The 23,780-nt window shown below is 39.9% G+C and overlaps 1 protein-coding gene across 1 annotated transcript in view; it reads left to right on the top strand.

Moving 5' to 3' along the window:
- Positions 1-1,206: 1,206 nt before the first annotated feature.
- lrrc75ba (leucine rich repeat containing 75Ba) overlaps positions 1,207-23,780 on the top strand; it is a 36,237-nt gene continuing 13,663 nt past the window's right edge. Inside the window, exons 1-3 of the mRNA XM_059523988.1 lie at positions 1,207-1,839; positions 7,779-7,907; positions 16,051-16,163. Of these exons, the coding sequence (XP_059379971.1) occupies positions 1,567-1,839; positions 7,779-7,907; positions 16,051-16,163 (515 nt within the window). The 5' untranslated portion in view covers positions 1,207-1,566. The remainder of the gene's footprint in view (positions 1,840-7,778; positions 7,908-16,050; positions 16,164-23,780) is intronic.

The raw sequence follows: 23,780 nt of genomic DNA, 5'->3' as shown, positions 1-23,780 counted from the left end.
GAATGAATCTCCTACTTACATCATATGTACATATGCAATTTGTTGTTTATGATGATAGAATACACTCATCGAGCGCACGCACTGAACAAAACTCCGGTGTTTCAGCAAAATGGCTCTGATTGGCCGTTGCACTCAAAAACTAAACAGACTCTTGTGTGATTGGTTATAACGCGCAACACTGCAAAAACATGGATTCATGGTGCAACATTAAGCAGATCTTAGTTTAATGCTGCAGTCAACACTTTTCATTTAATTTTCATTTTATTCGCGACTGCCGTAATGGATTACGTTTAACTGCAGCATCATTTTTGTCCATGTGTGTTGCCATAGTTTTCTATATATTACATCATGGATAGGTGACAATGAACCTGGAAAAGTCATTACGTCCCCTTGGAATTATAAGGTTCTACCCTGCATTCCGAGTAGCTCTGAGATATTGAGCTTCAAAGTTTTTGCATTCCATACGACTGTGTGGATAGATCCTTATTGTTCTTTAAATAAAAATCCCATAATATATACAACATAAAAAAAATCTATCACATAATTTAAATAAGTTGTCACGGAGTAACAATATTGGAATAACTCCATTTTGACAAAAATGTCAGATGAAACCTTATAATTCCAAGGGGACGATTAATTAAAATGTGAATTTCTCTGGATTTACAAATCCTTGGGGAACTTTTGGGATAGTGTAAGTGCACAACTGCAGGGAGTATATAACAATGTGCAAGTGGTTTTTAGATATTTTATTACAAAAAAAACGTATGTAGGGTGCCTTTAAAAAAACTACAAACATGGCGGATGTGCGGGAATGACAGTTACTAGAAAGTTTTAAATAAAGGGGTTTAAGTAAATCATAACCAACATTTAACTTGTTTAAAAAATATGTATTTAATGTTATCAGTGTTATATTTCTTCTGCAACAACAATGTGAACTTTTATAAACATCCGTTTGGCCTTTACCTTTTAAATGCATCATCATGCAATATATCTCATGTAACCCAAGGCTGGCAGATCAACATGCTACTTATTTGACCTTTTTTGACAATTGCTATTGCTATTATAGTGGTTTCTCTGATGTAGGACCCCATCCTTAGCATCAATTCATGCAATTAATTGACCATCAGTTAAAATTCGAGTAAAATGTTGTTTTGACTTCACCTTCGCACATTTTTCTTTCTTGGCATGTAGGGCACATATACCGTTGGCCAATGGCAGTACAGTACTGAGTAATGATCCACACGTGGTGCTGTGGAGAGCATCACCATCATCCACTGAATACCAACCAGAGCATCAAGCGGACGTGTCCTACTGACAACAAACACAAATACGAGGCTGCGGGACCTGGGATAAAGAACAAAACACGGACATTTCCGCAGCTAAAACTACTACTTGTGTCTTCGGGCGAATTACACAAAGGACACTGACTGTAAGCAGAACGAGTACGTGCTACCCAAGTTGGGACTGATGTGGAGACCTCTGGGCGTTATCGTCCAGGCTGCCATGGTCACGACATAAAAGAGTAGTATTTACTGTAACATTTGTGATTTCAACGTAATTGAGACCATGGGCTCCAGGCTCAGCCGTCAAAACAGTCTCGACAACGATACTTTTTCAAGGAGGCGACGGAAACATCTCGACAGTACTGGAGAGAGCGACCGGAGCGGAGACTTCTTGTTTACATCCTTGATGCTCAGGTCGGATAAACTGCCGGGGATGCTGAGGAGAGCCAACCACAGCCCGTATGTCAGAAGAGTCGCCTGGGTCCGAGAGATTCAGAAGCTCCTTCGGGAGCGGAAGAGAGAGGAGGCGACGGACGTGCTCAAACTGTTGAGGAAGGTGAGGGCGAATGTCCTGCGGTGCTAAATAAAAATGTGCACCTGACAGGGACAGCTGCCAAACATGCATGAGTCTGCCTCTGTCTCTGCTTGACTGGCATTGCATGTGTTGCAGTCACTGACACAAATATCGCAAAGATGCATCAGTACTCTGAGCACACAAAGACGTGAGCATAAAATGCAATTCATCATTAATTTTTTTTTTTTTTTTTTTTTTTTTTTACATTTTTGGGGTCTTAAAGTCTGCAATGTCAAAGTGACGTAACTCATTAATTGACTGAAAATCTGAAAATAATAATAATAATAATAAATACATATAAAAAAATTAATACATCAAAATGTGATGAGTTTTGAATTTTAATTTTAGTAATTTTTCATGTCAGATTATATTTTTCGATAATTTAATATATTGTTCATAATTATTTTCGTGTTAAAATAATATAATATAATTTAATTATTTGTTATTAAGTTTTTAAAAGTATTATTAATATTTGTCAAACTTATGTTTATCCTAATCAAAGTCAATGTTTTAAAACCAATAGAGGAAGCCATTTGTTGTCATGTGACAGGAAAACCATCAAACAAAAAGGGCCCATTCTCATAACTCTGTCAAGGTCAGTGACCTCTATATCAGTGTGATTTTAGTATCATTGAAATGTTATTGTAATTTTTATTAATATTTTAAACTAGTTTTTATATTTTAAATTTTATTGCTATAACTTCTCTTGAATTTTTTTAAATTATCTTTATTTTATTAATTTTTGTTATTTTAGTTAAACTATATTAAAATGAGAGCTGTTAACTTAATTTTTTTTTAACCTTTTTTAAATGCAAGTGATGAAAATATTTTATGTATTTTTAGTAAAATATAATAACCCTGCTCTTGATGAATACCTTTTACTGACTCAAAATTCATGACATTTCTAAAAATATATATATATTTAATATTAAATAAAATAACTAAAAGTGATCATATAATAAAATAGATTTTAAAAAGTTGTATACACGCGTAATTTCAAGTAAAAGAAAAAAAAAATCAGTAATTTCTACTTGATGGTTACACCACTTTTAGCCAATTATTAACACTTTTAGCCAAGTTTAATTATTAACAATTTAAGCCAATTTTGTCTTGACATTGCCCTTTTTTTTGCATAAAGATTTTTATAAATGTTTTTCAGACATGTATGAAACCAACAAGAATATAAAAATGATATTTCTCAGAACATGGCACATGTTTTTTAAACTAGATTCCCTGTTGTCATCATCTCAGACATCTCTATGTGTCATTGACCCATGTGTAGTATCCAGTAGGTGAAATGTGGCTTGGTATTTCCACCTCAGACACCTGCCATGCGGCTTGCTCTGTAGTGCTGCAGTGAGTCACCTGGTGCAAGAAATCATTTCCCTGGATTTGTTGCTGGTATTATTTGTTTTCAAGACTCTGCACAAACACTAATACTAATGCCTGGATGCTTCTCTGGAACATTTGTTCTGTCAGAGTGACCCATATACTCAAATTCACAGAGTGTCAGTACGGAGTAGGAGAGAGAGCTGAGCACTGATGACAGAGCAGTGCAGGAGATCAGGAGGTCTCTCGCATATGTGTAATGTGTGTAAGAATAAAACAAAAGCTGCTGTTGGAAAAAATAATATAATATATTTAAGACGTAAAAATAATGAGTGTTTTCGAACAGGTATCTGGACACTCCCCTTATTTTCTACTGCTCAGACAAACAGATAGTCCCGCTTCATTGGCTGTTGTGTCGTTTGCTATAGTTAATGCATTTTGCCTTTACAGGGCAGAATTGTGCTCTCTACTATGGAAGGCCATTTCTGCCACTGATAAAAATAAAAAATAAAAAAAAAGCTAATCACAAACTTTTTTTTCACACAGTATTGTGAATAAATGTTTTTTCTCATAATTGCGAGATTACAGTCTTGATTGAGTTTTTTAAGGTGTACTTTAAAAATTGTTCCAAAAACACATTATTTTTCACATATTTTATGTCCTGTTAATATGAAGCCCCTCCTTCAAAAATACAAAATGTGCTCTGATTGGTTAGCTGACCAAGTGTGTTGTGATTGGCCAACTGCTCAGAGCATGTTCTGGAAATGTCACACCCCCCTCACCATAACAGCGAGTTTCATTGCTGAAGCTCTTAATAGTAGGTAATGGGGTCAGTTTTGCCATACCAATTCAAGCCTGATTAAGAATCAAGAATGTTTACAGACAAGAAGATCATGCAGAACCTTTGTAAGCATGGAGTGGTAGTTTTGTTAAATTAACATTTTATGGTCTCTAGTGCAGGCCTCGCCCCCTTTTTTGCACATTCTTTGTCCGGGAATTATTTAAATGAGTGAAATTGTGGCTTCATAATGAACCGTTTGTTGTAGTTCTTGAAAAGTGTTTTCTGTTAAATTGAATATCTCCCCTTCGGAGTGGACTTTGCACTTTGTAACCTAACCTTGCAGATCTTTTTTATGCTCAAACATCAACATGAGACACTAAGTAGAAAATGTGAAAAATCATAATAGGTTCCCCTTAAATTGTTACATTTATTCATTGAAAAAAAGAAGAAGAAAAAAATGAATTTGAAGGATTGTTATTATTATTATTGTGCCTGGAGCCAAAAAGAAGGCAGACACTTTCCTCCTGCTGTGTTAAAAGGGTTGATATGAGGGCAGTCACAGTTTATGTACTTCTGTTCTTACAATCTCTTTCTGATATCATTACTGTGACAAAATGACAAGGAGATGCAGCTATGCCTCATCAAAATGAAGTTTTAAAGGAGTTCCTAGTTCTTCCATTATTCATCAACCCAAAGATACATCCATACAACTCTAGAAAACTTACACACGTCTCTCTCCCTCTCTCTCTCTCTCTCTCTCTCTCTCTCTCTCTCTCTGTTAGTAAGTTTTGTGTATTCAGTATTCTCACTGTGTGATCTTTTCTCATGTTTTCAGTCTTTTATGTCATTTCCCCCCACAGTTTGCCTGTTGTCATCCCTTTGTTACCTTTTTTAAATTCACTTTCATTGTCTCCCTCTCTCAGGACTTGCTTTTAATTACATTTGAGAGTTTGACATCTCAGAGCAGAGAGCATTTTAATCAACACAGAAAGATAGTCTTGGATACCCATGCTGTGACAAGCATGTCACCGGAGACCCGTGGTGTGGTCCTCTGTGTGCATTCACAGTCTTTATTAAGGCTTTCTCCCATTATCAAGAAACAGAGAATTAAAAATAGGTCTCATGTTTCAGAGCTGCTATAACAGGACCGAACACAATTAGAGTGGACATGGAAGGAACTGATAAGAGAGCATGCATGGAATAAGTGGATCCGTGTTTTTAAAACACAAATGTACAAATGATGATAAATTGCAATATATGAATTAACATGTGCATTCTGATGATGCATCATCCCGTGTATTATTAGAGGAAATAAACATTTGCTAATTTATTACAGCACAAAACTGGGGTATGAGGACCTCCTACCAGGCAAGAAACCCCCCGGAGAAAACCATCTGTTATCTGATTACAGAAACATAAATATGTTTATTATCTGAAAACATTTATTTTTAATTATTATATTTAATTGTATCATTATATTTAATTATTATAATTTTAGTTTTGTTTTTAAAGTATAATAATCATTTAAAATAATAATTATTATAATGTTTAATATTTTTGGACATTAGTAATTATTTAAATATGAAAATATACATTATAATAGCTGATATTTAAACTTATCAAAAAATGAACTTCATATACACACACACACACACACACACACATATATATATATATATATATGTGTGTGTGTGTGTGTGTGTGTGTGTGTGTGTGTGTGTTATTGTGTTTATAATAACAATAATAGTAGTAATAATGTCATAAAATGCTAAATAAATATTAAATCAAATATCAAGAGTATGCATCTGATTAGGTTTGGAAAAAGCTAACCTCAAACCTGTTCAGGTATAATAAGTCCCATAAAAGTTGATGCTCAAATATCAAAATAGATGCACTATATGCACTTAAGTCTATGGTCAAGTGAAAATTGAAAGAGAGAATTTCTTACTGAGGGGGCATCTTGCCTGGTTTTCCTCTACTACTTATAGATATGTGAATTAGTGACAAGTCTGCTATAGTGATCTCACACTGATGAAAAATTATTTTGACATAAAGGATCTAGAGACACCAGCTAGCCAGACTGCATCTAAAAAACAAGCTGACAGCCCCAGATCTTGCATGATATAACTTGGGGCAGCTGTCAGGCGGTGCTTTTACTCAAATCTCTTTCTCAAAAGGCTTGTCATAGGGATGATATTATTAGGATTCATTGAAGTCTTGGAATTATTTTCAAATCCTAAAAGGTTTTTCATCATCATGTCCTACTTACCATCTCCTAGGCCTCTCAGGTCTATTTAAGTTGACTTTTACTATTATTTCTTTGTTTGACTTCGTGTGTGTTGTACATACTAAGACAAAATGGTTTGTTAGAGTAGAGACATAAGAGCCAAGCATCATTAGACATCCTTGCTAAAAAAAAAAAAAATCATCCCATCTTGCCCACCATCTGAGATGTGTATCTGCGCATTACTGGCCGTACACATCTCAATATGAGAATAAAATAGAGTAGGGGGTAGATGTGGGCGTCTCCTTCCCTGCAGCTAAACAAATTTAAGCATGCACACTCCAACTGCACTGAGTGCAAAGACCTGTTCCAATCAGAATATGCAAGTCACCATAGATAAAAGCATCTGGTCTTTGAATATTAATAACACATTGGAGGCAGTTTCATAATCCCCTCTGTGTTACTGAAGGTCTGCGGCTCTCACTCTTGTCTCATTGAAACACAATCTTATACCCAGCAGCAGCCTCAGGGTTCTGCAACTATATTAATCATTATTAGAAGAAGAAAAAATCTGCACACAATTATAGGCCATCTTTAATGGACAAGAATATGAGAATACATACATGGCCACAATCTTGCCATTCTAGAGATATTCTTGTCTATGTAAATCAAAGTTGCATAATACATTAAAGTTATATTCTAGATTTTTCTCAACAATGGGATTTTCCCAAAGGGCCAGTTTAATTTTTGGGACAGCTGTCAAAACCAAATTTAGATGTAGTGTAAAATGTAATCGATAACAGAACTTTGTGGGATCGCAGTGAACTAAGATAAGTGATGGCCTTTAAGTGATTTTAAGGGGATTGCTCTTTGTACGCTTTCTAGGCTACAATCTATTCAGAATTTGAATAAATTTCACTTGTAGATTCACTCTCCAATAACCAATATTGCCACTTGCTGTTGTGTTGCGTTTACTAGTTAATTTAGTTAAAGTAGAGCAGGTCCGAGCGGAGTAGAGGTGGAACCGATTTGCATATTCATAGAGCTGCGTATACTAAATGAGGTAAGAGTCTAGAGTTTTATTCAAGCCATTTTAACACATAAAGAAATAATTTTCATCTGAAAATCTAAACTAATATAGTCTGGCCCATTTAAGTAACAATGTTTATGCAACATGGACAGTGTTCTCTAAGAGTTTTCATATGGAAGTTTTCAGGCAGAAATACTGATACATCATTCGCATATTTTTTCCCCAAACCAAGAGCAAACATAGGTCTGGTGCATTCTAAAGAGGAACCCAATGAACATGCAAAACTTGCATACTCCCAGCCAATACAAAAACTTGTTGTGTTTTGACAATGGAGTCATCTATAAATCTAGAGGAAATGTTGGTTCAGAACATTTGCGGAAATTGTGGAAAATGATTTGTAAATGTGGCCCCTTGTTGTCTTAGCAAGTTAGAAATCCCTGACAGTACCAATATGAAACAGGACAACATTCAGAGGCATACAGTGCATGATGAAATTGCCAGAAAAGGCAGCTTGAGTGAGTGAATGATAATATGTGCTCTCTTTCGATCTTTTTCAGGACCTGGGATTAGAGGGTATGTCACTCAATGATATCCTCTATAAGAACGCATCCTTTCTAAACCTGGTGGACCCCATATCTCATGAGCTCCTGCTGAGCCTGGCTAAAGACATGCAGTGCCCAAAGAAGGTGACTCATTCAGCATGTCGTTTCTCTGCTTTGTTGATTGCTAGTTAAAGTAAATGAAAAGAAATGGGTTTGCATATAGTGATTTGTTGTACTAAGATGTTTCATTTGTGTTTGTTCATGAATTTATTCCAAACCCTGTATGCATCACAAAAGTTTATCTGAATCGCTTCAATCAAACAATTAACTTTTAAGCTCAAGTCTTTGTAAACTTAAACTATTGTTGCTTTCGAGTGACGTCAGCTGTTATTTTAACAACTTGCATCACAACCATTCCTTAAAAAATGAAGAAATTCTTTAAAAGATATTCAGAGTGTTGTCTGAGGCACTGATCATTATATGCTGAAAGTATGGTATGATTGAAGATCAGCAAAGCATAAGTGCACCTTAAGTCAGACCTACAGCTATGCAGGATCTTTGAATCAGCACCACAGGCCATTTCATTGAGACCGATTTCCTTTTCCTGCTGAAGTCTTGATTCGTAAGTCATATCAGCTGCAGGGCACAATAGAAACTGGCAGTCTGATGAAAACTAAAGTCTGCTTGCTTTTCATTCTCATATTCTTGTCCATTAAAGATGGCCTATAATTGTGTGCAGATTTTTTCTTCTTCTAATAATGATTAATATAGTTGCAGAACCCTGAGGCTGCTGCTGGGTATAAGAGAAGATGCATTAAATTAGATGGAGATCTTGCTGTGTGTCTGTCAGAGTCATAAGGAGGTGGTTCTTAACAGAGTTGTACATTCTCATCTAAAGATTTAGCTCAGTGTGACTCTCAATATAGACTATAGGACTGTAAACAACTGTCACTAGGAAACTGCACGCTTTAACCTGGCCTACTTTGCAAGTGACAGTGTCTGAATTTGATTATATCAGAGAGATGACTGCCAAAAAAGGCTCTGATGAGTGTGGACATTCAGGTGGGAATTGTGTTCACTGATACGCAGTCCAATAAAACAATTATAAAAATTAGGTAATGAAATGGACACAGTTGCATGATGCCATTGAACAGAATGCAGAATCCAATTTCAGTCACATATGAAAAAATCATGCTAATTATGACAAAAGTATATTGAAATTGTAAGATAAAAATTGAAAATTCTGACATAAATAGAAATTATGATATAAAAAGTCATAAGCAGGACATTAAAATTATGATATAAAAAGTATAAAAAAAGTCATAATTATTAAATAAAAAGTTATAATTATGGCAAAAGGCTGAAATTATGAGATACTAAGGGCCAGATTTAATAACTGCTTGTGTCAGCACAAACCCTCTTTTGGCTTTAAAAAGACATAATCATGAGATAAAAAGCCAAAATTATGAGTTCCTTTTCAGGAACTCGAGCTGCGTCAAAGCGCTACGGGGAAGGCATTTAGCGTGAGCGACTCTGAATATCATATCTTATCTGTCTTATAGAAGAGCGTGACATCACGAGCGGGGTGACGTAAGCGACCAGGAAGCGATAAAGGCACGAGCCACGCAGCTGGCGTCAGCTTTGCGTCTTTCAGCAAGCGCTCTGTGTGTGCATGTCATTCTGTCTTGTCAGTCTCATTTATTGTTGTTTGTCACTATTAGCACCTCAAAGAGTAAGTAATAGTCAAAGAGCAAAGCTAAGACGAGACATCTGAAAGGCGAATCCAGATCGCGTTTCAGATTGTGTTGTAGCCGAAATGACTCGAACCAGACAAATTAAAGAGTCGATCAGGGCTGTGTTTGAAACACGAGCCGAATTCCTCAGGAGTCATAAAACATTCTGTGCCACAAGTCCCAAGCAAGATAACCAACCAACCAAAGCTTTCACAGAACAGCTTTCAACATTAACACCACTAGAACAATTATTGACAATTTCAATTCGGAGAAGAGATTTGTCAAATTTGTTGTTCGTAATTGAAATGCAAAGCTGGACATCACATGTAAACCCATGAGAGGTAAACACTTCCATGGACTTCCCCGACCTAACAGAACCAGATTGAAATTCCAAAGGGGGAAGGGGCTTTGAACCTCCGGTCTCTCCACAGAAGTCTTTGTGAAGAGAATGGCAAATAAACTCTCTTTTGTACATATATATGGACCAGAATGAACTCAAAAGGACTTATAAATGAATCAGTCCATCGCTTACCTCCATATTCATTTATATGTAACCCACACATTTGACTATCATCTTATATTCACTTATTGTGTATGTTTTTTTTAATAACTATGGGATAGCTTAAGGATACATAGTCATGTCTAGTATCTACGTAATTGAAACTGCTTGCTTTAAATAGGCCTGACAATCAAATATTTATCAAATGTATCATATTCGTGTTATAGGAATCATGTCCAAAATTATACCCTGCAAGAGCAGGAAAATTCGGACCACATGCTTGGTAAGATAAACACATGATTTATGATACCCCCGAGCCAAGACTATATCTGATTGGTCAAGACAACTTTTGAGGTGTGGCCAACAGGCCAGTTTAAATACCCAGAACACCATAAAATACAGCTTTTAGTTGTAAGCTTTTTAGTCTCTAGCTAGCTAGGCTTTTAGTCTGTAGCTATGCTAAGTCATGTCTGCTTTTAGCTTTTAGCTTGGCTTCTTAGCTTTAGCTTTTAGCCATGCTGTTTGTCATCACTGTTCTTTGAGCGCGGTTCCAGCGTGCTTCAGCCTGCACGCGGGTTGCTACTTAGCCACGATGAGAAGGAACACCACCTATAGTCTCGCCAAACTTTACTTCTTTTCTTTTCCGTTTGAGAGTTTCGTGTTCTGAGTTAAGTTTTGTAACGTCGAGTCTCCGACGCCTGACCTTGGGTGCCCGTTCAACTTCAACCAGCCACACAACTCCATCTTCAGCCAACGCCCAACCAGGGTTTCCCAAGACGTCACTTCAACGACTACTGAACTTCCAGCCAATCAGCGACATCGGGAAAACCCCTTTCAACGACAACAGAGGGGACTCCCTTTTTCACAGGAGACGCAAGTAACCTCCAGACTGTGACCTTTACTGGTGTATCTAATATAATTTTAACCTCATTGAGGATCTCAATGCGAGGGCTAATTAAGTGATTGATGGTTGTTCATGTCTATGCAATTTAACATATTGCTGTAAACTTGGGATTCCACATTTCCATTCTCTTAAACTCATCTTTCCCTAACTTTCGATCTTCCTGCAACTTGTGTGAATGTGTGCGTGCATGCGTTTATGTGTTAGATTAGTTTATATGTCTTAGATGTATATAATAAAGCCTTATTCATATTGAAAAGAGAAGTATCTTGTGTTTTGTGCTAACAAGTTAATGTCTTAAACTGCCGATCTTGTTACTGTGCTAATTGATAGTGTTTTTACTATACTTTGGATATTAATATCCAGCGCAGATTTGATGTTAAACGGCTCGTTCAGTGATTCGCAGGGCGTCTCAGTGATCAGCCGTGAAACAGTGATTCTGTTCAAATTCCCTTTAAAATGTTAAATGATTCCCTTTGAGCTAAATTGACCTGTTCCCTTTACAGTGTGTTCCTCGCTACATCACAAGCATATTATGCCTAACTTTATAACGAGCAGTATTAATGAGGAGCGCAGCTCACGCAGTCAGCTCTCGGGAAAAATAAGGGGGCTGACTGTGCTTCTCGCATATCTGGGGACGGGTCGAAGACGGCTCTGCTTATCTCCACCCGTGTTCCCTAGATCTAGAGTTTCGCCTCGAGGTTCGGAAGCATGCAAAGCGGTTCCTTCCCCCTCTGTGAACTCGCAGCTGCAGCTACTTATCTCCGAGGAGATTAATACTGTTTTTGTGACTAAGTGGCTCGCGTGAGAAGTTAGATATGAATTATATCAATAAGGCAGATCGTGTTTACTCGTCTGATTGTTTGATTGCATTTAATTCTGAGGAATACAATGACATTTATCTCACTCTGAGGAATTATATATACTAGAGGGGCTGCTGGGCGGAAGCAGCCCTCTCAGTCTATCATCAGAGCGTTGCCGCCCGTGCTCCCCCGCGTCGGGACCGGAGGCTGAAGCAATGCTCTGAACCAGGGTTTTCCCAGCCTAAGGAGGATCTGAGGGCCGTACTTCAGGCTGGGAGGTCCTCGGCAAAGAAGTCCTGACACGTTTCGGTCATGACTGCAGAGGGCGGCTCCTACTGGGGTAGAGCGGCGTACACCGCATTACATGGTGCCCGTCTCACCTTAGCGCCCTCTGGGGGCCTGTCTGCCAACCCTGCCAGGGCGCAGCTGCCTCCAGCGAGCAATGTCCTCAGTATTTTCCACCTGTGTGCGTATCGGAGCTGAGATGCTCGCCGCCCCTTCAGGGGCCTCTTACACCAGAGGTCAGTCTTGAAAGACTGATTCCCTTAGTAGATTATTTTGCAGCATGGAAACTACTGCCAAATGTATCTCAATGGGTCCTGCGCACAGTAGAAAAATGCTACCGTATTCAGTTTGGCTCTCCACCGCCGAGATTCAATGGGGTTACTCCGATGTTAGTCGGCCCCGAGCAGGCTCTGGTTATGGAACAAAGAGTGAAAACCCTATTAGGGGAGGAGGCCTTCGAGGTGGTCCCTCCTCAAGACAGGGAGTCCGGGTTCTACAGCCGGTATTGCATCCAATCATAGATCTGCGGGTCTTAAATCATGCAAGGCATCCGCATTCTCAATTATATCAGCGATTGGTTGATTTTAGCTCAGTCAGAGCAGGTTGCAGCTCGACATTGAGATGTCGTTCCTGCACATATGTGGGAGCTGGGTTTGAGACTGAACGCCAAGAAGAGTGTACTTTCTCCGGTTCAGAGAACCACCTATCTAGGCGTAGTATGGGATTCGACCGCAATGCAGGCATGTCTGTCCCCTGCTCGTATCGAGTCGATCCTTATCTCAGTCGAGAGAGTCAAAGAAGGCCAGTCACTGCCTTCGTGCATGTATAGCAGGCCAAGAGTGATACCTCTTGGCCTGCTATACATGAGATGTGATTTTTCCTGAGGGGCAATCCACTTCAAACTATCAAGGTCACGCGGCGCTGCCTCCGTGCCTTGGAAATGTGGAAGAAACCTTGGTTCTTGAATCAGGGCCCGGTGCTGGGAGCTCCTTGTCGCCGTGTAATACTAGATGGATCCCTCACTAGTTGGGGTGCGGTCATGAGTGGCCACCCTGCCCGTGGTCTGTGGAGTGGTCACCATCTGACATGGCATATCAATTGTCTAGAGATGCTAGCATTTTATCGTGCAATAAACCACTTCCTCCGAGACCTAAGGGGTCACCATGTGTTGGTGTGCACCGACAACACATCGGTGGTCTCTTATATCAACTACCAGGGAGGTCTGTGTTCGCGCCCCTTGTACAAGCTGGCGCACCAGATCCTTATAAACTCCTCTCATGAAGAGCAGTATATATTCCTGGGAAACTAAATATGGGAGCAGACATACTGTCGAGGCAAGGGCCGAGGCCCAGGGAATGAAAACTTCACCCAGAGGTGATGAAACCGATATGGAGAATTTTTGGCAGAGCTCAAGTAGATCTCTTTACGACTCGAGACATCACAATGTCCCCTTTGGTTCTCTCTAGTTAATCCAGCTCCTCTGGGACTGGACGCTATGGTTCAGACCTGGCTGAGGCTTCGTCTGTACGCCTTTCCCCTATTGCTCTGCTCCTGGGAGTTCTGGCGAGAGTACGCCGGGACGGGGTCCATCTGTTGTTAGACGATAATTCATCCTCGCCCGGAGTTTTGGAAACTGTGGGTGTGGCCCCTGAGGGGGCACAACTCATAGCATCCGGTCTCTCAACCGAGGTTGTTGAGACCATTCTCCAAGCCAGAGCTCCCTCAACGAGGAAAACTCATGGTGCAGAGACCGCTAGCTTGACCCAGCTAACTGCCCATTCGGTACAGTTCTGGAGTTTCTACAAGCCAGTCTCTCTGCAGGGTTGATCCACTCCACGCTGAAGGTTTAAGTGGCGGCAATTGCGGCATACCATGTCTCTCTCGATGGTCAGTCTTTGGGAAGACACCCCTTAGTTACACGTTTCCTCCACGGTGCACTGTGAGGCTGGAGACCTCCAGTACGGTCCTGTATTCTCCCGTGGGACTTGGTTGTGGTGTTAGAGGCTCTTTGCAAATCTCCATTCGAGCCGATTCAAGATATCTCAGACAGACATCTGACCCTTAAAACTGCCTTTCTGTTGGCTATTACCTCTCTGAGGAGAATAGGAGATTTACAGGCCCTCTCAGTGGCCCCTACCTATCTTGATTTTGCACCTGGCATGACCAAAGCGTTCATATACCCTCAAGCGGGATATGTTACTAAGGTTCCCTCTATCACACCACAACCTGTAGTGCTGCAGGCCTTCTGTCCTCCTCCCTTTCGAGAGCTCGACCAAGAGAAGCTAAATTGTATGGGTCCAGTTTGAGTGCTGGACGCATACGTCCACAGAGCTGCCCTGTGGAAAAAACATACCAATTGCTTGTATACTACGGCCCCCCAAGAAGGGCTTTCCTGCTTTTAAACAGACTATTAGTCGTTGGATAGTTGAGACTATCAATGCCTTCAATGAGTCTTCTGGTCTTCCCCCGCTGTCAGGAGCCAAGGCTCACTCGACACAGGGTATGGCGGCCTCCAAGGCCTTTCTAGCAGGTGTGTCCATGCTGGACATCTGCAATGCTGCGGGGTGGTCCACGCATTCCACTTTTGCAAAGTTCTATGGCTTAGATATGCCAGTCACTCCAGGCACTTCAGTCCTCTCGTCCTAAGCTGTGCTCTTCGGATACACACTAGGCAGGGATTTGGTAGTCTGGCAGCGTGGGTACATCGTTCCCCGTAGCGCTTCAACACAGCTCGAGTTCCTGAAGAGGAACGTCTCTAGGTTACGTATGTAACCCTAGTTACTCGAGGGAACGAGACGCTGCGTCTCGAGGCCATACCCCCGGCACCCCTGCTGGCGCTTGCTGGTACTCGAAGCTGACGCCAGCTGTGTGGCTCGTGCCTTTATAGCTTCCTGGTCGCTTACGTCACCCCGCCCGTGACGTCACGCTCTTCTATAAGACAGATTGGATATGATATTTAGCGTGAGTCACTCACGCTAAACACATTCCCCGTAGCGCTTCGACGCAGCGTCTCGTTCGCTCGAGGAACTAGGGTTACATACGTAACCTAAAGACGATTCTACGTCATAATTAAAATACAAAGTTAATTACCTATTATAATTACGAGTTTCTCATAGTTATGACAAAATGCGTTATTTCATGTTTCTCTCATGTTATTTAGACTTGTATGCAATAATTATGATTTATCTCATAATTGTTACACCTCCTACAGTCTGCAGTGTACTGTCAGTTTTGCATCTCTAAATGTGAAATCATCACCTCTCTTGTGCCAGTGGGAGGTCCAGAGATTTCCATCAAAGCAGGGTGCAAGTTATTAATAGAAGGCAAGAGAGCAGTGAAAGTTTCATTTCGAAAGTGAGGTTGGATTGTGACATTCAAATCCAGAACAATCCACAGTAATCCAGTTAGTGCATTTTAAATCTTGGGTCAATAAATTGTGTCGTCTAAGTGACTTTGCCCCTGATCCTGTGTGATCATGGGTAAAGTTAACTACAGCAGACAACCAGCTCTGTTTAAAGCAGACAAGCTTTAGTGTCCAGTTGACTGTATGGATGTCAATAAAAATGGACTTTCATTGATATTAAGATCGATGAGATTTGTGATTTAATTTAAAGGCATAAAGTGTCCCTCATCCAATGCCATGGCCTCTGACAGCAGTCTTACACACTTTATTGAGAACATTTGTACAAGGCAGCACAGACAGAAACAGATTTGGCTGGTACACATTGAAAGTGTTTAATGATTCAAAGTTTTAGATGATCATCTTTGTAAATCCCCAAGGCAAAAAAAAAAGCCAATCTAGATTATATATCAAAGGAGATTACTGCTTTTAATCTAAGAGAAGATTGTTTTTCCGATGTACTTGTTGTCCAAATATAAAATTAGATCTAAAAAGCACATCAAACTTTAGAAAAAAATGACTGCAATAAGAAACTGCCCTGATCTGCTCCTTATAGTGCGTTATTTTGTTTACTCGCAGAATATAAGAACTTCATGCCGCAGGCTCGACATTTGTCTTGTCAAATTTAATCGAATGATTCTTTTTTCATTTTATATGTTCTTTCAGGACTCAGATACGCAGAAGTCATCTGATAAAATCTGCAGACAGCTCATCTACCACCTGACCCCTCACTCCAAGTGGCTTAGGAAAAGTATGACCCGGAGAAAGGCCCAGGCCTGGTGAGAAATTTTCCCTGTCCTTCATGCCATCAAAACATCAGAAAGTGCTGATATGGAGTTCAGTTTCATTCCATCCCCAGAGTTACATGCTGATCTCACATGCTGAACTAGATATACTGTTTTCTTCAGCTTATATTTCATATATATTATAAATGAAAATGAGCCATTTACATTGTGCTTTACTACGTACTACTATGTGTGAATTATACACTTTACTATGAATATTTTCTATTCTATTCTGTTCTGTTATTTTTTTTTTTTTTTGTATTTTATAACTATTAATTAATTATATTATTTGTTCACTTAACTCATAATCAGTATTTTTGTCCAGTAAAATATTTTAAATAACAAAATAATAATTATTCAGGTATTATTAAAGACATAAAAATCCTAAAAACAAGATACAGAGAAGCAAAAGTGCATGGGATATTAAGACTTTATCTCAGGTAATATCTTGATATGTGCTTTTGACATTTTATGTTGATATAGTATATTATATTTTTAATATATAATTGTATTTCAGTTAATTGCGTAGGAAACATTTCTAATACATTTCTAATTCCTAAGTTCGGATATTTAGATTTTATTTTATTTCATTTGCATCTTTATTTCAATTCTCAAAAATTCTTTTAGTTTTAGTTAACATAGAAATACTAGTCCACATAATCCCCCCCCCCCTTTTTAAGACCTTGAAAATCTACTGAAATTCGCATATACAGCAGAGCAGTTCCATGATTTATTGAAAAGAAATCCAGTAGCAGTTCAGACGGTGTGATTATAGATGACTGTAACTGTAACGATATCAACCTTCATATTCATCCGGAAGAAGGAGGCGGGAACCGGCGGACAATCAAAAACATTTTAATAACAAAATAAACACAAAACAGCGCACCAGCCCCTCACGGACGACTGGTGCGCATAAAATAAAACCCAAAACACAACTAAAAGCCCAGGCCTGGTCCTCTCTCGTCCTTCACTGTCGTCGCTCCAGTTTTATATCCTTCCATCTCCTCCATGGGCCTCGAGACCGGTGGGTCGAACAGGTGTAGTTCATCTCCAATCACTCCCCCGGCCTCGCTCCCATGTCCCTCGGCCCCGCCCCACTCGTCACATACCCCCATCGCCCCTCGCAGGCCGGGGGGTACTCCCGAGACTGCGCTCTACTCCCCCCCCCCCCCCCCCTCCCTCCGGGGGGGCCGCTCCCGGGGACCTGCGGGAACCTGGGGGTAGGACAGGCGAGGCGAGAGAAAAGGAGATGGAAGGAGGAGTGACAGAGACGAGAGAGGGGAGAGAGGAAAAAAAAAAAAAAAAAAAATTCCGGTTCCCAGACGCACCGCTGCTCGGCCCTCCACCAGCTGGGTGATCTCCTCCGCGGTGCCTGGCGGTGGCACTGGACGGCCCTCGGCGGACGGCACGACACTCCTCCGCCGCCCGGTGGACGGCGACGGCTCCTCCGGTTTTGGGCAGCCGGCAGGAGTCCCCCGTTCCCTGCTCCTCCCCGTTCCGGCGGAGGCAGCAGGCTCCGGCCACCTGGCGAACGGCGCCGACTCCTCCGCTCCCTCACGGACGGCAGCCGTCTCTCCACATCGTGGGCGGCCGGTAGCGAGCTCGCCCGTCCCCGGCAACTCGCTCCAGTCCACCGCCTCGAGCGTCCATGGCGGCACACTCCTCGCCAGCTCGATGGCACCGCGGATTCACCACAGCGGCGAGGGATCTTCAGCAGCGCGTCCCTCCTTCTCCCGGGCTTCGGCACCACTGTAATGATATCAACCTTCATATTCATCCGGAAGAAGGAGGCGGGAACCGGCGGACAATCAAAAACATTTTAATAACAAAATAAACACAAAACAGCGCACCAGCCCCTCACGGACGACTGGTGCGCATAAAATAAAACCCAAAACACAACTAAAAGCCCAGGCCTGGTCCTCTCTCGTCCTTCACTGTCGTCGCTCCAGTTTTATATCCTTCCATCTCCTCCATGGGCCTCGAGACCGGTGGGTCGAACAGGTGTAGTTCATCTCCAATCACTCCCCCGGCCTCGCTCCCATGTCCCTCGGCCCCGCCCCACTCGTCACAGTAACAAATTAGAGCTTGTTTGCCCTGCCACCGCTGGCCCATTAACTTCAGCCCCCCTTCATCTCTGCTATTGGTTGGTAGAGTCGTTTTACCAGCACTGCTGCTGGATGTGGGAACTGCTGTCTGAAGAGAGAACCATGATGTCCTTTGTAACTTGGGTGCGTAGAACTCCACGAGGTTGACCTGAATCTTATTTGTCCAACATAAACCTGTTCACTTTACCTGATTAATTAAATTCATTAAAGCAGCCAGTTTGCAGTATGTTAAACAAGCACCAGTCAATGGTTGCAGAATATATTTTGCATATTTGTGTGCTTGTTGAAAAGTGAATAAATGTGTGTGTGTATGCGTTCCGCCCACATGGCCATTATATGCACCCTGAATCCATTGCCTCTACTCAATACAGTTTTTCCACATCCTGAATTAACCATGCTGCCCTGCTCCATTACCTTTAGGCTCTCAGGGGAGGATAAAGCAATGAGTGGATGAGAGACTAACAGAGAAAGAAATGTATTTTCACATGGTGATTCTCATGTATTATGCAGGATCACTAAACATAAGCTAGTGTAACTGTACTAGTAATTTTTTAAAACAAGGACATATCGCTTATGAGAAATAATGTGGCAGTTCCAATGGGTCAGTAATGCTATCAAATGATTCACTGCCAAAAATCTTTTTCTTAATCAAAATTTTGGTCCACTAAAATATGGAGGCATACAACAAATGCTTAAAATGAAATACATTTACTTGAGAAGCAAAATTGCATTAGATATTGAGACTTTCAGATAATATATCTTGAATTAAGTTGGGGTTTTTCATGCACAAATTATTTTATTAGATTTTTTTTTTATTTGTTTTTTTTTTCTTACAGTGTAATACCATGGTATATTTATATTGGCTTACAGTGGTACTCATTGATTAACATATGCATGTGCCATATTATTTGAATGGTATTCCAAGCTACTTACTCCAAAATACCATGGTATACATGTTCAAAAAACCTTACCATAATGATGGTACATGTCCAAAAACATGGTATTACCTTGATACTTTAGATTCTTTTCTTTTAATAAGTATTTTTTGCTAGTGCTAGTTCATCTAATTTGGCTTTATTGGCAGTGGTGCTAACCTTCTGTGTGATTAGAGATTCAGACAAGATGTGTGTGTTTGTGTGTGTGTGTGTGTGTGTGTGTGTGTGTGTGTGTGTGTGTGTGTGTGTGTGTGTTCAGCTCAGGTTCAGGAGCTCTGTTGAGGAGGATCTGTTATTCTCCCTAGAGCTTTGTGTTCATATAAGTCAATCTGACAAACAGAGAGTCCGCAGGTCCCTGCTGCTTTACACTAGAGAAACCAGACACAGCACAAGTAACACACTCTTCAAAAGAGTGTGAGAGAGAAATGAAGAAACAGAGTATGGCTTTAGAGTAAAGGACTAGACAAAACGAGACACAGAAAAACTGAGAAGGAAGTGTTTGATGCTAAAAATGCATTTCTCAATCAATATTTTCATCTTTTTTTCAATACAATACCTAAAATAAACTAAGATGCATTTGCTTTATGGCATAAACTAGAGGATGTATCTTGAGATATTTTATAAGTTACATTTTATTTGTCCGTCTTCATTCGCTGTTTTTCATTTCACGATTGCATGCTGGTTCTATTAGGTGCCAAATAACCATATTCCAGCTCCATTTACATGGAAATGGAAAACGAAATGAGAAAGAGGGTTGGTTATATTGGAATTGACAGATTTATATGTGTCTATTCACTTTTGATGGATCTGCATTAGTTTCCTCATCTCTTATAGAGTGGTTTAACTTGCATAGATGGCGACTGTAGATAATTTAATTATAAAATGGTAAAATGATTAATGTAACATCACGGTGTGTTACTTGATAGAAAAGAGAGAGCAGAATGTTCTGACAATGCTAAAGTGGGGGAGTAAGAGAGATCCAAGCAGTGATAAAATAAGCAGGATTTCATCTTGTGCTGGCTCTTTTGTGTGTGGATTCTTAGGGCTTGATCAAGAGGGTAAGACAGGCATTATGGTGAATTTGCATAAAACAGGACCGTCTTTCTGACACCCTCATGTCTCTGATTGGCAGTATAAAGCGACTGTCTGTGATGACTGTGACTGTCTGATTTAACCAGACTGCACACATGCATGCTCAGACATACACAAACACAATCTGTCAGTCAGCCTAATGTATTATTTTTGCTTTTGCATGTATTATGCATGCACAATTAATTCTACTTCCCTTGCATCACAATTTCCTATTTGCAATGTGTTTTTGCAGTGAGTATTTTAACTGATCACAGATATGGATGCACACAAATGCAATGATGGTGTTTAAATTACTACCTTTTAAAAGTTGTCTTTTATGCTCATAAAGACTGCATTTATTTGATTAAAAATCTAATCAAAACATTAATATTGTGAAATTATTACAATTTGCTGCTCAAGAAACATTTCCTATTATTATTAGTGTTTAAAACAGTTGTGCTGCTAGAAACTGTGACTCATTTTGTTCAATATTCTTCAATGAATAAAACGTTCAAAAGAACAGCATTTGTTTGAAACAGAAATCGTTTGGAGCATAATAAATGCATTTCTGTCACTTTTGTCCATGAAGTGCATCCTTATTGAATAAATGTATTCATTTTGTTAATTAATTAATTCATTTTTAGTAAAATTAACATCAACATTCACTTTTAACATAAATATGTTTACTATCATTTTTGGCCATTTAATGCATCCTTGCTGAATAAAAGTATTAATTTCTTTTAAAAATATCGTATTAACACCAAACTTACAAACAGTAGTGTAAGTTCAGTAATTCTAAATGATTTTGGATTTAGATAGACACTCTTAAAAGTCAACCCAACACAACTTGAATTTTTCCATAATCAACAAGTCCATGAACGAGAATAAGTAATTGCATAAAACATTTGTGCTTAGCTCATGAATATTAATCATGTGACGTGACATTCACCTATGTGCCACCTGGTCTTCTGTGAGGCAGACATTGGTAATTAGGTTAAAAACTCCTAAAATATATAAAAATATATTTAAATATATTAAAAACTCCTAAAATACAACCCGAATTCCAGAAAAGTTGGGACGTTTTTTAAATTTTAATAAAATGAAAACTAAAGGAATTTCAAATCACATGAGCCAATATTTTATTCACAATAGAACATAGATAACGTAGCAAATGTTTAAACTGAGAAATTTTACACTTTTATCCACTTAATTAGCTCATTTAAAATTTAATGCCTGCTACAGGTCTCAAAAAAGTTGGCACGGGGGCAACAAATGGCTAAAAAAGCAAGCAGTTTTGAAAAGATTCAGCTGGGAGAACATCTAGTGATTAATTAAGTTAATTGATATCAGGTCTGTAACATGCTTAGCTATAAAAGCTTTGTCTTAGAGAAGCAGAGTCTTTTAGAAGTAAAGATGGGCAGAGGCTCTCCAATCTGTGAAAGACTGCGTAAAAAAATTGTGGAAAACTTTAAAAACAATGTTCCTCAACGTCAAATTGCAAAGGCTTTGCAAATCTCATCATCTACAGTGCATAACATCATCAAAAGATTCAGAGAAACTGGAGAAATCTCTGTGCGTAAGGGACAAGGCCGGAGACCTTTATTGGATGCCCGTGGTCTTCGGGCTCTCAGACGACACTGCATCACTCATCGGCATGATTGTGTCAATGACATTACTAAATGGGCCCAGGAATACTTTCAGAAACCACTGTCGGTAAACACAATCCGCCGTGCCATCAGCAGATGCCAACTAAAGCTCTATCATGCAAAAAGGAAGCCATATGTGAACATGGTCCAGAAGCGCCATCGTGTCATGTGGGCCAAGGCTCATTTAAAATGGACTATTTCAAAGTGGAATAGTGTTTTATGGTCAGACGAGTCCAAATTTGACATTCTTGTTGGAAATCACGGACGCCGTGTCCTCCGGGCTAAAGAGGAGGGAGACCTTCCAGCATGTTATCAGCGTTCAGTTCAAAAGCCAGCATCTCTGATGGTATGGGGGTGCATAAGTGCATACGGTATGGGCAGCTTGCATGTTTTGGAAGGCTCTGTGAATGCTGAAAGGTATATAAAGGTTTTAGAGCAACATATGCTTCCCTCCAAACAACGTCTATTTCAGGGAAGGCCTTGTTTATTTCAGCAGGACAATGCAAAACCACATACTGCAGCTATAACAACAGCATGGCTTTGTCGTAGAAGAGTCCGGGTGCTAACCTGGCCTGCCTGCAGACCAGATCTTTCACCTATAGAGAACATTTGAACATCATTAAACGAAAAATACGTCAAAGACGACCACGAACTCTTCAGCAGCTGGAAATCTATATAAGCAAAAATGGGACCAAATTCCAACAGCAAAACTGGTAAACATGCCCCGTCCCAACTATTTTGAGACCTGTAGCAGAAATCAAAACTGAAATGAGCTCATTTTGTGCATAAAATTGTAAACTTTCTCAGTTTAAACATTTGCTATGTAATCTATGTTCTATTGTGAATAAAATATTGGCTCATGTGATTTGAAAGTCTTTTAGTTTTCATTTTATTAAAATTTAAAAAACGTCCCAACTTTTCCGGAATTCGGGTTGTATATTATTTTCCAAAACTGTGCAGTGGGTGAACAGAAACTTTCCTCCGTACAACTTTCAAGCTATAAACCTATTGTGGATTGCGTGCACGTCCTGATAATCTGATTTTGGAAGAATTTGATAAGCAATGTTTCAGTTCCTGTTCTATTGTCTTTATTTATTTATTTTGTATTGCCTCCGCAAATATGAGCAGTTTGTGACACGGTTGAGATCTTTTCTGAAACTCTAGTGGAGATAGGAGTTAGTTCTCAGCAGCAATTCTGAGATGCCATAGACTTTTTAATGATCCGTTTACACAAACAAATGACAATTTTGTCATTGTTTACACACCCTCATGGTGTTTCAGACCCGTGTTTGTGATTTGAATATCAGCGGGTAGCAGTGATTGTGTTCTCAGATGGCATGTCCCTGTATTTGTCAGTGTTTCTGCGTCTGTATGTTGTATACCAGTACTCAATTAAGGTCATGATGTGTTAGTGCTGTTTGCAGGCCTTCACAGCATCTGCTCCCGGAGGCGGGTGTGAGTCTGGATCTCTCGCTGATCAAAGGTGTGAAAGCATCCACGCAGGTAGAAAACAGCCATTGCCATGCCAACAGGAGTGGGAGACATGTCTTTGTACCACTATTATCCTCTTGACTTCCTTTGCACTGTCACTCCTTCTGCTTGGTTGGTTTTAATCTTTCAGGATTCTCTGCTTTATCTATCACCTGTCAAACTCTTTCAGACACATTCAGGGATGAAGAACAGGACCCAGCAAACTTGATACTTGGGTAAATGTTTTGCTAAATAATCACACTCACAATCATGTTTGCTTTGCGCTGGAAATTATTTTATATCTTTTGTCCTGTTTGTAGACCATTAGCATTGTCAGTATGCACAGTATTACCTTTCCCATTCATCACCTGACGACGTGGTGGA

This window comes from Carassius carassius, chromosome 34 (genome assembly GCF_963082965.1).
Source record: "Carassius carassius chromosome 34, fCarCar2.1, whole genome shotgun sequence".
NCBI classification, from domain to species: Eukaryota; Metazoa; Chordata; class Actinopteri; order Cypriniformes; family Cyprinidae; genus Carassius; species Carassius carassius.
This window is presented reverse-complemented; position numbering and strand designations above follow the sequence as displayed.